Source organism: Amphiura filiformis, chromosome 2 (assembly GCF_039555335.1).
Source record: "Amphiura filiformis chromosome 2, Afil_fr2py, whole genome shotgun sequence".
NCBI lineage: Eukaryota > Metazoa > Echinodermata > Ophiuroidea > Amphilepidida > Amphiuridae > Amphiura > Amphiura filiformis.
The window spans coordinates 63,267,576-63,283,336 of record NC_092629.1 but is presented as its reverse complement, the minus strand read 5'-3'; the positions used below and the strand labels follow the sequence as shown (position 1 = coordinate 63,283,336).

General features: G+C 38.0%; 2 protein-coding genes across 2 annotated transcripts in view; both read right to left on the bottom strand.

Annotated features, from left to right (window-relative positions):
- LOC140146521 (monocarboxylate transporter 12-like) overlaps window positions 1-1,439 on the bottom strand; it is a 30,747-nt gene extending 29,308 nt beyond the window's left edge. The window contains exon 1 of the mRNA XM_072168396.1: window positions 507-1,439. The gene's annotated coding sequence lies outside the window, so the exon portion shown is untranslated. The remainder of the gene's footprint in view (window positions 1-506) is intronic.
- A 4,288-nt stretch (window positions 1,440-5,727) lies between these two features.
- Window positions 5,728-15,761, bottom strand: part of LOC140146518 (uncharacterized) — a 66,588-nt gene continuing 56,554 nt past the window's right edge. The window contains exons 13-16 of the mRNA XM_072168393.1: window positions 12,666-12,931; window positions 9,758-9,964; window positions 9,066-9,171; window positions 5,728-8,010 (exon numbers count right to left, since the gene is read on the bottom strand). Coding sequence (XP_072024494.1) covers window positions 6,882-8,010; window positions 9,066-9,171; window positions 9,758-9,964; window positions 12,666-12,931 — 1,708 coding nt within the window. The 3' untranslated portion in view covers window positions 5,728-6,881. The remainder of the gene's footprint in view (window positions 8,011-9,065; window positions 9,172-9,757; window positions 9,965-12,665; window positions 12,932-15,761) is intronic.

The window sequence follows — 15,761 nt, the reverse complement described above, 5'->3', positions numbered from 1 at the left end:
AAATCCAACGACAGATGCTCAAGAGAACACCTATATACGCATTCTAGTCATGCTAGAAACGGGAGTGTCTGGGTCAAAAGCCTCGAAATGTTCAAGATGAAAATCTTCTGATGACGATTTCGTGATATGAATATCAAGATAATTCAACTTTTTCCATTAAGTCTTTATGTACAACTACAAGAAAATACTTCAGACGTCTGCAAATGTTTCCAACAAGAAGACGATACCACCTCCAGAACATGTCCGATGTTTGTATTAAATGTTTGAACACATTAAGGCTTTATGGAAACAGTTATCCAGACATTTTCTTGTAGGCCTACAAACAGTATCTTTAACAAAAATTTGTAGGCCCTACAAAGGCAAAGTAATTTTCGCGGCTTTTATATTAATACTTAAATTGATATCAAAAATATTTTAATTATATTCCTCTTGAACACTTCAGATCATTCAGAGCGCATATTATGCTATGTACGGCCAACGAATCATTAACTTACCACCCAGTGCACCAGGTACCGTGCTCCATGATAAATGAGGTTCATCTGCCGGCTACAAGTAGGTGAATGCAATTATTATGCTGCTATGATGCGTGCGATGTACAGAATTGCTCTTAATGTATTTCCTGTAGGAAGCTTATGAACAATTACCAATGCTAATCGCAGAGAAGTTCCGGCTATTCATACACAACACGCGCAAAATGCAAAACATCCGAAGTTCCCCCGTGAAAGTTCCAAGTATACTTGACGTCAATGTTGCTAGCTCAACACAGCTCATTCGAAGTCCCGCATCATGATTCAGGATCATTCAAGTTCATCACTCAAGTCCAATGTTCTACATACGAAATCGGTAAAAAGCAGCCAAAGCGCATTTACAGGAATGGTAAAACATATACGTGTAATTCCAAATTTTTTTCCCAACAAATTACAAACTGGACTTGGTGATGGTGGCACTTGAAATGTGATAGCCATGCAGGCTACCCTGGACATGAAGCGTCCGATATGTCAGTTGATCTTGACGATGCATATCCAAATAGACGTGAGAAGGATTTTCTAGTGCCAGTGGTCGAAAACTATTCCAGAAAACCAGGTCTTCCAAATTAAAGTCCAAACGCAATTTCATCATCAGCTTCAAGCCGAGTTCGCAAGTCCAGTAGATGATTATTCCAATACTAGTAGGCTATAGGCCTACCTCATTCTATCCAGTATTTGCCTGCACTTGAAATTTGACATTTCAAATAGTAGGCCTATAGTCTTATCGCAATTATTGATACACATTTATCTGTGTAAATTCAGACAGACGTGACATAAACCCCAATCAAAGCGATAAGCAGCCAGGGTAAGCAGCATGGATGATAAACAGAAACCTTGCTTTAAATATACATTGTAAATACTGATGAACCATTGACCATGGAGACGACACAGCATCATCAGTCACTGACAGGGCAGCACTGAACTTGAACTAAAACGCGAGTCAATATAGTGCTAGGCTTTGTCAAGACGTGTGCCGATGCCGCGCCCGTACAGAATTCAGGTACAGTCTTGAGCCCAGACTACGCGATCAGCTGATTTATCTTATACCAATCGAATATACTGTGTCAAAATTATTATAATTTCGTGGGTATTCATTTGGTTTTAAAACGCAAATTGCCATTATAATCCCGGATTATAATTCATTATAAAATGTTAATAATGTTTTATTGTTCAAAAAATAATAATTTCCCTAATATCTTCAAAGCCCCACAACAAGCAGAATGCGCTTCGTGACCACATTTATATTCGCGAATAAAAATTGTCAGTAAAGTAGGACTGAGAGGAGATTTGTTTCTCGGTTTGTTTATGCTTGCGAATGGCGGTCAATCAGGTCACTCTGTTCAGTACAAACATATAGGGGTCACCCGCCTCCAGGGTAGTCGAAAATCCGTTACCATGGTTATTTATGCATGGGTGCATGATTGTGTAGGGGGAAACTAGCATTTTTACAGAAGATGAACAAAAAATAATGTTGATAAACAATATGATGGTGCGTTATTTAATTAAAAAACAACAAGTATGTAAAGAAATCGCATTTATTCAAAGAAAATATTCAGGGTTAGATGTGACACTTGAGCAGTGGAAACGCATTTTTAGCGATTTTTGGGTTAATCAGGCTGAAGAAAGCATTTAAAGTATGGAAAACTATATATGTCCGTGTAGATCTCGTTGAGTTCTACCAGAAAAACAACATATTTGATGCCCTAAATGTTCGACAAAGTGTTCGTGGACCAAAGAATGGAAAAAAAGGCTATTAGCACCGGATTTTGTAGAATGAGCGATAAACGTATTGGCCAAAAGGTGCTGTATTCTTATACGGCAACAAATGTTTCCAACCCCATCGTCATTTTTTGTGTCGGTCGGTCGCGAAAGGTCAAACGAACATGTTTTTAATTTTGTAGGCCCCCGGTGTATTAGGCCTTACCATAAAGCGTCAAATACGGAGAGATCGGCTCAGTGCCTACACTCTTAACTTTACTCAAGTAAAAAAATTAAATCAACAAATTGAGTAAAGAATTACTCAATTGAGTAAATAATACCCAACATTGCATTGAGCTCATATTGATAAAAAAAGTACCCTCAATGTTGGGTACTATATTTATCAATAGGAGCTCAATGGATAGTATTTCCTCAATTTGAATAAGTTTTTTCTCATTTTGTTGAGTTGTGACCTTTACTCAGGTTGAGTAAAATATTTTTAAGAGTGTATCTTTATCCTTCAGTAAAGGCCGTGGCAATCCCGCTGATTCATAGGCTATCTCTTTTATTTCACTTTATGCAGTATTCAACTAAGGATAAAAACACAAAAAGTACACATAAAAGTATACGAAATTCCATTGTGGTCCTTGAACCATATAGTGAAGGCTCATTCTCCTATAAAGCGTGCAAGTTTGGGCTTGGTAATTGCAAAATTCCAACCACGAAGAATTCATGAAAATCATTCAGAATCGTAAACTTTACTAGTTTCGGAGCACAAAACAATGCATGGGTGATTTTTCAACAATACTTTATTTTTGAGCAATATTACTTGTACGCATTGGTGGTAACGTATCAGTGGTAACGTATCTGTGAAGCCCTTTCACACTTTTGTCTTAATCGTGCAAGTGTAAAAACTTACCGACTTAATACTCATACTTGAGCAGTCATCACCCAATGTACTAAAGTCTGGTATGGTATTTGGCTTCATTTATCACAGCGTTTTTTTTGAGGGGAGTAGAATTTAGGTAACGTATCTGTGACGACATGAACGTAACGTCAGGATATTTTGCCATTAATAGACCATATTTTTTTTTACTTTGAAACCATTGTGTTATGTACCACATATATAATATAACTATGGAGCCTGCTTGATCCATCACATATGAGAACATTCATATAGCTAGTTATTTTGACAGATTGCTATCCATTAGAAATATGGTAACGTATCTGTGAACAATTTTGGCGACATAGTCTCAAAGACCTGTTGGAAAAATTTAATAACCTGCGTTGTGATGTTTTATAATTTATAATTAGGGCATGATACCAGCTAATGAAAAGTACCTATAATCCATTATAATGCGCGCATGTATAGCGAACAGGGACACATTATACGGAACGCACCTTGGCTGGCGACATGGAGGAAAACAATGGATTTATGCATAATCAGCTTTATTGTTTTATACTTTCTAGGCATGTTACAACCTCTAGCCCCACATACTTTATAAAGCAACTCCTAAGTATTAGTTATATTAATAAAAGTCATTTCTTTCTAACGAAACAAGTCTGAATACGACTTGAACTATGGGCGACACAGATTTGGCTTTTTGAACACTTTATCGGAGAATGTGCCTGAAGTATCACAAAATTAGCAAACATCGTCATTGTACCCAGAGTTTTGCGCATGCCAAAATTGATTATCAATGAAGCTGTTTTTTTCTTCTGTTAGGCCTATTAGTATTAGGCCTATTATAGACCTATTCTTCACCGTTTTTTTTTCAAACTGATTTCTCCGACGAGCCCGTCAGATTTTCTTTCTGTTGAGGTTTGAGAGAAGGGATTAAAGCGATATAGGCCAATTTTGATATATTTTCATTTTTGTACTATACGAATGGGACAACAATGTAATTTTCCTATAAATTCAGAATCGAATAAAAAACAATGTCTGCCTGGCCCTATGTAAGTTGGAAGCCTGGTTGGAATGCAGTTCAGTATAGCGCCATCAATTTTACCCGTTGTTGTTGGGTATTTAGATAAATTCCAGTAGCCAATGTCACTGGAAAAGGCTAGGAAATGCATTTTTTTTTAAGTCTGAATTTCCAACAATATTTATAGGCCTATTTATGACTGGACAACAAATCCAGAAATCCGAACTCCTCTATAGTGGGTGTGTATCTATATTCTGGAATAGTCCAATTGCAGTGTTAATAATCAGTCGGGTACCAATCAGTTTGATCATGATGCAGTCATGTCTACAGTAGAATTCATCTCGACCTTTGCAGGACTTAACCCCATTAAAAGCTATTAAACCAAGATAACACTCATTGAAACAGCTCAACTGATTAAATCGGATCTTCTCTGGTTGTGCACATGTGTCTGTTTTATATGTGCGGTATCGCTATGAGGTGCTATAATACAGCTTCAGTTGGGGAACTGATTATAAAGGAAACGCAAGGAAACAATGGTATGTGTACCTTTGTTCACGAAATGAGACAATGGCCTGCTTTTTGTTTTTTTTCATTCTTGAAAATGAGCAACATAATGATTGTTGACTTAACACGGTTTGGAAATAATTTCTTCATATTTTTGGTGTTATCTGTCGTTTACATATCCTTCCTAAAATAGAACTAGATCTAGTTCCTCGAGGGGGTGCGCGTGAAGCGCGCATGGCCGCGAAGCGGCCAGTGAGGCGCGCCAGCGCAGATCTAGTTCCTCGAGGGGGGTGCGCTTCGCGGCCAGCGAGGCGCGCCAGCGCAGAGAGGGGTTGTCATGGTCCCATATACTAGGCACTGAACAAGTGCTATCCTAAAACACAAAAGTGCGACTATTTCCAAACACCTAAATTAGCTAAAAATTTAGGACATGTTACAAAACTTTATTTTCTAGAATTTCATAGAATAATTTAAATGTAGCTTGTACCGTTTTTTTGTGGCATCCTTCAGAACAGAGCGGTCCGTTACCAATATAGCTCAATATTTTCGGTCAAATCTCCATTCAATTAACACGGGGAGTTGGCTAGCTATGAGCTAGCTATGCTTTGCCCTCACTCATATTCTACGAAAGTGCGACTATTTCTGAACATCTAACCTAGCTGTAATTTTAGGTCATGTTAGAGAAATATATTTGCTAGAAGTTTGGAGAATAGTTTAAATATTGGCCGGTTATTTTTCACACAGTGATGTTAACTAGGCAAATGCAATATACTTCTAACATTCACTATTTGTAAAGGTCGCGCGTCAATAGTGAGAGCACTGTGTATTGTGTATAGGAAAACGGACAGTAACTGCAGTATGTACAGTCTGTGTTAGACCATGGCAGGGGATATTGTTATTTATCAATAATAATAACAACAACAACAACAACAACAACAACAACAACAACAACAACAACAACAACAACAACAACAACAACAACAACAACAACAACAATAATAATAATGAAAATAATAAAAATTAAAAAAGCAGCTTCTTGGGAAATATTTATCAAAAAAAGTCTAGCTTTTAAGCTAGACTTTTTAAGCTAGACTAAAAGTTACATGACTTCATTAATAAAGGACACCATACAAATCTACCTTTGAGATAAAATGGTTGCATATATAATTCAAAGCACTACGGTATAATTATATGTGTACAATTGGTATCAAATATATTTCAGTAACTGTTTTTGATAATAAAATGAGCATAATGATTATAATTGATATAATTAGCACCATTTATATATTTGGCAAGAAAATGTGATGATCAGTCAAAGGGCTGACATCAGTTAGCACACACATTGAATTCAATAGGCCTACAATGAGCTATATTTCCTTGTATAGGATAGGAAGTCAACCAGGAGTGGTCGGCTATTGAGGCAATGGTGAATATCCGAGGGGTCAAACATACTCACACAATCATTAGCTATAATTATATTAAATGTTTTGTTTGGTTAAATAGCTGCAAAGTTTAGTTGGTGACTATCTTCATTCTAGAGAGACGATTGCCTCCCAAACAATCTTCAGAAAGCCTAGTTCCAAAAGCTTTTATTCTCTCAGGAGAACCCTTGGAGGTTCTTAGGGGAAACAAAAAAGGAGTTTATGCCACTTTCTTTGAAAGTCATTCAGAACTTTTTGGTTCTCCAAAGGGTTGTTATGAACCTTGATGATTTAATAGAGAAGTTCCCCTAGAACCAGAACCTTTTGTAGAACCAATAAAAAAAGGTTCTACATGAGTTTCATAGAACCAAAAATGTTCTTCAGAGTACTATTAAATCATTTTATGGTTCCACCCACCAAGGGTTCTGAGAGAACAAAAAAAAAGGGTCATTTTCAAAGAGTGCACTATGATGTTTTTGCCACCATGGTAGGGGAGACACTTAGTTATAGGCAATAGGGTAAGTGCAACAGCTGCCATGCGTAAATGAGTGTGATATACTGTGTGTAAATTGCGAAATGTTCACAGGGCAGCTATTGCACTTACCCACTTCTGGCACTGAGCAGTCGCTATGTGATGTGATCAGGCTAAATGAATCATTTGCTAAGCAAAATCAAAATTAAGTTGAAAATTTCATTGTATGTGCCATTTTCAGAGCTATATTTTGAGGAAAACTCCATCGCAATATTTGTGTTGCTCAGAATAATGAAATATATATAAAAGCTAGGTCTGATTTAGCTTGATCACATCACATATGCACAAATCTAGAAGGCTCAGAGTCGGCCATTGCTGCTTCTTTGCTCTTATGGCCATTATGGGATCTTTTGAATTTTTTTAAAAATCTTTCTTTAACCCCATCCTCCCTTTGTCCTTCAATATCATCTCCACTAGCCGTTTTTGCACCTTCCAAATTCGGCGCCTCTCCCTGGATTCCTCTATCCACAGTTTCAAGATCATCACGGTTCCTTGTGGTTTCAACAGCTTCATTCTCATCTTGTGTTACAGTTACTTCCAATTCAGCAGGACCTGTATTGAAACCATACAGGGGATTGGCAAAACTTTCTGGTTGCTTCTGCTTTTTGTCTTTTTTTGAATGAATGTTGTCAAATTTCTTAACAGTATCTTGTGTAACTTCCACTGTGTTTGTATTTTCTTTGTTTCTTTCATTTCCTTCTTCCGGTGTCACATGCGTTTGTGCAGGACTTGACCCGACCCCAAAAAGTGGATTTTCAAAGTGCATTTTCCCATCAAGAATTTTCTTTGCTTTGGACAAAAGACTTCCAGTTCTGAATACACCATTGCTCACTTCCCCAGATGAATGATCACTGATCAAATTCCTGGGACTACTCCTTCCAGATGCTCCTTGCTCACTGACAAGATTTCTGGGACTATTCCTTCCAGATGCTCCTTGCTCACTGACCACATTCCTGGGACTACTCCTTCCAGATGCTCCTTGCTCACTGACCATATTTCTGGGACTACTCCTTCCAGATGCTCCTTGATCAATGACCACATTCCTGGGACTACTCCTTCCAGATGCTCCTTGGTCTCTGACTGCAACTTTGGGACTACTTCTTCCAGATGCACCTTGCTCCTTGACCACAGTTCTGGGACTACTTCTTCCAGATGCACCTTGCTCCTTTTCCACAGTTCTGGGACTACTTCTTCCAGATGTACTGCGGTGTTCCTCAACCACAATTCTTGGGACACTTGCCTCACTGGGACTTTGATACATGTACACCGGATTGGCAAATCCGTTGACTGAATTTTCGTTTTCATCATCTGGCAGGACAGGATTCTGATCATTTTGTGAACGTCTAAATATGACTGGGAATTCTCCTACTACAGAAATGTCATGGGTTCTCTTCATGTAAGACCTGTTGGTGGTACAAGTGAATAAAATAATATATGAAATGATTAAAGCCATATTCTAACCTTTTACCCTCAATGTGTTTTCAATACCCTGCAAAAATCAAGTTTCGGCACTGAATTTGTGACACAATCTGAGATCAATGTATACAACGATGGGTCCCCTAGTTTTATTCAAATGATCGAAATATTAGTTGAATGCATTTGCGATGTTCACATGCGGTATGCAGTGGCAGCCACTGAGGTGCATTTGCCCCCCCATATTTTTCTTTCCCCACCCCGCCCCCCCCACTTTTGAGCCAAAACCCCACAATCACACTTTTTGCTGCAATTTTGTGCAAAATTTTTGATTTTGCCATCCCTGAAATTCACTTTGCCCCCCCCCCCCAAAAAAAATCCTGATGCCGCCACTGGCGGTACGGGATGGTCATAACACATCAACAGGACCAACCTAGGTCACAATTGATGGAGTGACACTTATCTTCGACATAGAAGCTGAAATTAAATAGTGATTTTGTTTTGTGGGTATGTCTTGTACAAGTGATTAATGTTAGTACATTAGTGTTATTTTTGTCAAAATTATTTGTACTGAGGAATGACGAACATTTGCATTTTTCTTTCCATTACAATCATATCGCAAATTACTAAATATCGGAGGTGTTATTGTAAAAGTGAACATTTTTGCGGTACATTAATTTTTGCGCTTTACGCACAGCTACTGCGAAAATAAAAACACATGAATATGTTCTTTTAATGTATAGGTCTATGTATGAAAACTCAAAATCGTGAAATTAAAAACAAGCTATGTAGTTCCAAATTGGCAAAGCCCAAAAAATTACACACACAAATATTATCACTTTTACAGTAGTTCAATAAGTATAAAATATTTGCTTTGATGAACCCACATTGACATTGGCTAAATAAGCTGTATTCTCTTTCAAAAGGGAACCATGATTCATGACATCATCATGGCTAGCTTACTGAATAAGTACCGCTTACTGCACATGGTTTCTGAACTTTTTTGATCTTGATTCAAAATAGTCTATAAAGTGTAAGTAATTACCATATTTTATGTCTATATCTGACACATAAGTAGACTGATACAATGATAGTGGCTGAAAACACAATACACAAGACTACTATGGATTCTTCTTCTGCTGGTGAAAGACCTGGTGAGAGAAAAAAAATTACAGGGTGCATAATGTGTCCCCACAAGGTTTGCAGGCTTTTTTGGTTCATAACAAAAGAAAAAATATTTTAAAAAGAAAGGGTAATTGTGTCAAAGTCCAATTGAAATCATCAAAGCATGTGGGAAAAATCAACAAAAGAAGCCAGGGTTAACATTTTTTTGCCAAAAGTTAACATACACCCTGGCATACATCGGAGCTCATTCTGTAGTACTCTTGTTTGGTGGGGATAAAAATTGGACCACCCTTTTAATCCCATAGTTAGCGTGAATCATAAGGTTGCAGGCAGGCCCGTAGCAAGGTGGGTATGGTGCCCCCCTCCCCCATAAATCTGCAAAAGATCTGCTTTGTCTATTAAAAAAGAGCAAAATTGGGCCAAAAATGTCAACATTTTGATAAATATACTCCGAATCATGAACTTCCTGTGAAATTTGTTTAAAAAACAGGATCCAATAATCAATTGCAGATTGAATCAAGGTCTACTTTTCAAGATTTCTCTTGAAAAGGTCTGCATTTGGAAAAACCTATGAAAAAATTCTGGCTAAGGGCATAATGCATCTTTTCTTACCTGTCCTAGACTCCGGCTTAGCTGGAGTGTTTCCTTTGCAATTTTCCACACACTTGCCGTCTACAACATAGACTGTGCCATGGAGACTAATCTGTGGTGTTTCATGGATATATTGATGATAGCTCTCAATGAGGTGGAGAGATTGGTTTGAATTTACTGCCAGCATAGTAGCCTGGTATATCACACTGCCATTCATAATCTTGTCATCTGTGAGGGGGGTAAATGGTAAACTATGCATAATTTATAGGTTAATGAACACATATTACTTGTTGGGAGAGAAATTAGACAAAAATAACGCATGCGCGCTGATGTTCATGCATCTAATACACAACAAGAAAAGAAACACAAAATTTTTGCTGTTTTTATAACAAAATTATCACTAAAAGTGTTGGAAAATATAAGCAAATATAAATACATCAACCTGCAAGAAAAATAAATGTGTCCGAAAGCACTGCGTGTAGTAGGCGGAGTGTGTGCCTGTGCATTTAGACACAATCAATGCATGGTTTGGATTTTCCTAACGATGGCTCTGATTGGTTCTCCGTATCTTAGAGTGTATGAATTAGAGGTTAATAACTGCGCGCATCGGTTATTTGGAGGGCATTGTGAAAAATCTAAACATTTTGCCTTTGGAACCGAAGAATATCCCGAGGCGTAGCCCGAGGGATATTCCGAGGTCCAAAGCAAAATGTTTAGATTTTTCACAATGCCCATATATTACCGATGCAAAGTTATTAACCTCATTCATTTCGTCACTTTAATTTCTTCACCTTACAAAATAACACACAATTTTGCTCAAAAGTTTATAAAAATAGATGATTTTTACATCTTCCCTTGCCAAAAATCGATCAGGCTAAAACAGAACGACCAATAACAAAAGTGCGTATCACAATCTGTGCAAATATGGTAGCGCATAATCCAAATCTGGCAGCCAGCTTGCAGCGCCAGTTTGTTGGACGCACAATACCGCGCACGCAGAAGTCAATTGTGTGCGACATTGGAACAATTACGCATTTTGCGGTCAATTGTGAGATATTAATGACCTCGATTTGCGTTCGCGTTTTCGCAAATAATAAAATATGATTGGATCGCACCCATTGCGTTTATTAATGAGGTTATGAATAGGTTATATAATCTGGAGGGACGGCACCGCAATGATATTGGTAACAGTTATCATTTAGAATGCAGAGATTGGTATAATACTGGTAGGCTGGTATATACAACTACCATTCATGATATCGTCATCTGTAACGGGGGAAAAATTTCAGTGCTTTTAAACCCTTAAGGTTGGTCTGAACCCTGGAATTATGAAAACTTTCGGGCCTCATAACTGCTAAATTATTAGTCTAAAGAATATAAAAGTATACATTTTTAGAATGGAAATGACTTGATGAATTCATCTGTGAGGTCCAATTTGGGCCAAAATGCTCATTTTTGAGAAAATCCCAAAAACGGGTTTTTGGCCCAAATTTTTTCAGTAAGCGTAACAAAAAAATTGTGTGGCCAAAAATTTTTTTTTATTAATTTTTAAAAACTAGATAAAAATATCTATGGAGCGTTTTTTCATTTTTTTGAATTTTGACCAACTTCACCAAAAATATTTGAAATTTGGGCGAAAATCAGGCTTTTTTATGATTTTTTTGAAAATTTTGCATTTTTGACCATTTTTGGTGCAAATTTCTCAAAGTTGGTCAAAATTCAAAAAATAAAAAACGCTCCCTAGATATTTTTATCTAGTTTTTAAAATTAATAAAAAAAATTTTTGGCCAAACAATTTTTTTTGTTACGTTCTAGACGAAAAATTTGGGCCAAAAACCCATTTTTTGGGATTTTCTCCAAAATGAGCATTTTGGCCCAAATTAGACCTCACAGATGAATTCAGCAAGTCATTTCCAGTCTAAAAATGTATACTTTTATATTCTTTAGACTAATAATTTAGCAGTTATGAAGCCCGAAAGTTTCCATAATTCCAGGGTTAAGACCACCCTTAAGGGATGAAATCAAAACCGCATTGTTCAGAACAATATAAACCGGTTCCAACCCCCCATAACCGGTGGTTGACTGCCTTTTGAGTTTTAATTTCATCCCTAAATGTTTAACTCAAGTTAATTGCCTGGTCGATCATCAAGATTAACCCCATATGTTTTCTTAATGGTCGCGCTTGTGTTTTCTGTATTTCTTGAATTACACGGTTCGTAATTAAGGTGGCCCCCACACAAAGGTGTGTAAATAACAAAGGTTGGTAAATACAAATAATATGCAATATGCAAATAAGCTCATTAATATTCATAAATATGCATACAACATGACACAAAACCAGACAGCATATCAGGCCACCATATCCAATCATCAAACGAAGTAAAAAGTATATACATACACTAATTCTTCAGCAAGGTGTCAAATTCGGAAACCATCTTTGGAATATATTGAGAGAAATGGACATAACAAATTATACAAAGGCAAAAAAGTGTATAGCACATAGTTTTCTGACCAAATGTTTCTGATACAAACTTTGGGTGGGTGGGGGGCTTTAGCTGTTATGATCAAATTAGCCTATCTTAAACTTTAAAGGCCCTTAATTCAATCAACAGATGGCATCCTCACCCCCATTTTTCTTCTTTAAAACTTGAGATTTTGGTATCGGGAAAAAAGTTCATATTTTTCTCATTACCCAGAAAAATTTAACGCTAGAGATATGTTTTGTTTAGATAATGCAAACAAAAACGTGATGAATTTTAGTGACAACACCAGAAGTGTATAATGTACTATCATATGGGACATTGTTATATACATTTTTGCTTCTCATATCAAAACAGCCAGAGCAATGCAATTCAAAATTTACATTGTTTTAATGGTAGGCCTCAATGTAAGTTAAAAACAGAACTTTAGAAATGTGCTTTAGTTTTACCTGTAAGATAGCCATCATTGAATCCGCACTGGCAGTATAGATTGATCCCGGATACTATTTCTTTCTTCAGTTCCACGATGAGGTCCGTATTCTCCACCCAGATATGATACGCCGCATTCACTAGCCTCATCTGTATGGTGGCGCTGTACATACCACTGGGGCATACGTTGGCTTGGTATGGGGTTGGCGTGGATAGAGTGAATGCCGAGTTGGATTGAGGTCTGCAGCACTGACATCTTGAAATGGATTGATCCTTTCCTTTTAACCTGCAGTAACAGAATGAATAGAGATGGTGGAGGTTATGATCTGATGCAAGAATTGTAGTCAAGTAACTAGAAGGCTATATATTTGTACACAAATACGGCTATACCAGCATGTTATCGGTGTACCCAAACTTACAGTCCTTATTTGCTGAGGACGTAAAATAAAGAAATTGTAAAAAGTCGCCCAATTGGGCAGAAAATGTGTAAAAAGTGAAAGTCCAAGTCACAAGCTTTAATTGAATGTAGGTTGCACTCTCGTAGCACTTAAAATAAAGAAATTGTAAAAAGTCCCCTCCCAGGGGAGTCGTCTCTCCATAGATGCTGTTGTCAGTCTCTCTTATTCACAGTGAGGCTATGCAATATGATTAGGGGAAAACTATTCCAGAGGGAGTATGTAAATTAAATGGAACATCCATTTCAGAGGGAGTATGTAAATTAAACGGAACAGCCTATTTTGGGGCCATTTCAGAGGGAGTATGTAAATTAAATGGAACAGCCAATGGGTATGTAATTTGAATGTAACAGCCTTAACGCTTCACGCTGGTATTTCCAATTATTATATTATAATACGGATATGTCTGTTTAGTCCTACGTGTGTGGGTGGTGGGTATGTGGGTGTTAGTAACAATATAATTCTCAGGTGCTACTGTGTACAAATTCTGAGCCCGGAAGCTGCTTTATTTGATGAGAAACAGCCGGCCCTTTGTTTTAACATTTGGGGCCCTGGGGCCCATAATATTTGACTTATGAGGCCCATGGACATATGTTGAAGTTTAATTCTCTAGTGCTATCAGTAGACTCAAGCTGGGCACTGTAGCTGCTTTATTTACTGAGTAACGGTCGGCCCTATGTTTTAGCGTTTTGGGCCCTGAGGCCCATATTATATGACATATGGGGGTCATATATACATATGACAATATAATACTGAAGACCTATCTGAGTACCAAATCTGAGCCCTGTAGCTTCTTTATATATAATGTAATATATGGGGCTCACATGTACATATAACAATGAAATTTTCAGTTGCAATCTGTGTACTAAGTCTGAGTCCTAAAGCTGCTTTATTTGGTGAGAAACGGCCGGCCTTTTGTTTTAACATTTGGGGTCCTGGGGCCCATAATATTTGACTTATGAGGCTCATGTACATATGTTGAAGTATAATTCTCTAGTTCTATCAGTAGACTCAAGATGGGCATTGTAGCTGCTTTATTTACAGAGTAACGGCCGGCCCTATGTTTTAGCGTTTGGGGCCCTGAGGCCCATATTATATGACATATGGGGGTCATATATACATATGACAATATAATACTGAAGACCTATCTGAGTACCAAATCTGAGCCCTGTAGCTTCTTTATTTGCTGAGAAACAGCCGGCCCTTTGTTTTAACATTTGGGCCCCTGGGGCCCCTAGCCTTGTACATCTGGGGCCAAAATGGGCAAAAGGCACATCTACAACTTAGTGATCTTGTATTTTTAGAGCTAGGCTTGTCAATCTGTTGCACCATATTTTAACATTTGGGCCCCGGGGGCCCATAATATATAACATATGGGGCTCTTAAAGTCTTGTATATTTGTAATCATAGAGTACCCCTGGGGCTATCAGTGTACCAACTCAGGGCCCTGAGGCTGCTTCATTTGATGAGAAATGGCATGCTTTGTATTTTTCACAATTGGGCCCCTGGGGCCCGTGACCTTTGACCTCTGGGGCCAAGATGGGCAAAAGGCACATCTACGGGGTAGGGCCCATAGGTGTACCACATATGGGCCCTGGGGCCCTTGTAGTTTTAGCGCTAGCCTTGACAGAATGATGTGTTTGATGGGAGGAAGAGGAGAAGAAACCACAGGATAACACTAGAAGGCTATATATTTGTACACAAATACGGCTATACCCGCATGTTATCGGTGTACCCAAACTTACAGTCCTTATTTGCTGAGGCCTTAAAATAAAGAAATTGTATGTGTAAAAAGTGAAAGTCCAAGTCACAAGCTTTAATTGAATGTAGGTTGCACTATCGTAGCACTTAAAATAAATATATTGTAAAAAGTTCCTCCCAGGGGAGTCGCTCTCTTATTCATAGTGAGGCTATGCAATATGATTCAGGGAAACTATTCCAGAGGGAGTATGTAAATTAAATGGAACAGCCATTTCAGAGGGAGTATGTAAATTAAACGGAACAGCCTTTTGGGGGCCATTTCAGAGGGAGTATGTAAATTAAATGGAACAGCCAATGGGTATGTAATTTAACTGGAACAGCCTTAACGCATCACGCTGGTATTTCCAATTGATATCATACGATCTGTCTGTTTAGTCCTCCGTGTGTGGGGTGGATGGGTGTGTGGGTGTTAGTAACAATATAATTCCCAGGTGCTATCTGTGTAAAAATTCTGAGCCCGGAAGCTGCCTTATTTGATGAGAAACGGCCCGCCCTTTGTTTTAACATTTGGGGCCCTGAAGCCCATAATATTTGACTTATGAGGCCCATGTACATAATTATGTTGAAGTATAATTTCCTAGTGCTATCAGTAGACTCAAGCTGGCCATGCCACTGTAGCTACTTTATTTACTGAGTAACGGCCGGCCCTATGTTTTAGCGTTTGGGGCCCTGGGGCCAATATTATGTGATATATGGGGCTCATATGTACATATAACAATGTAGTTCTCAGGTGCATACTGTGTACCAACTCTGAGCCATTAAGCTGCTTTATATAATGAGAAACGGCCGGCCCTTTGTTTTAACATTTGGGGCCCTGGGGCCCAATATATATGACTTATGGGGCTCATGTACATATGTTGAAGTATGATTCTCAAGTGCTATCAGTAGACTCATGCTGGG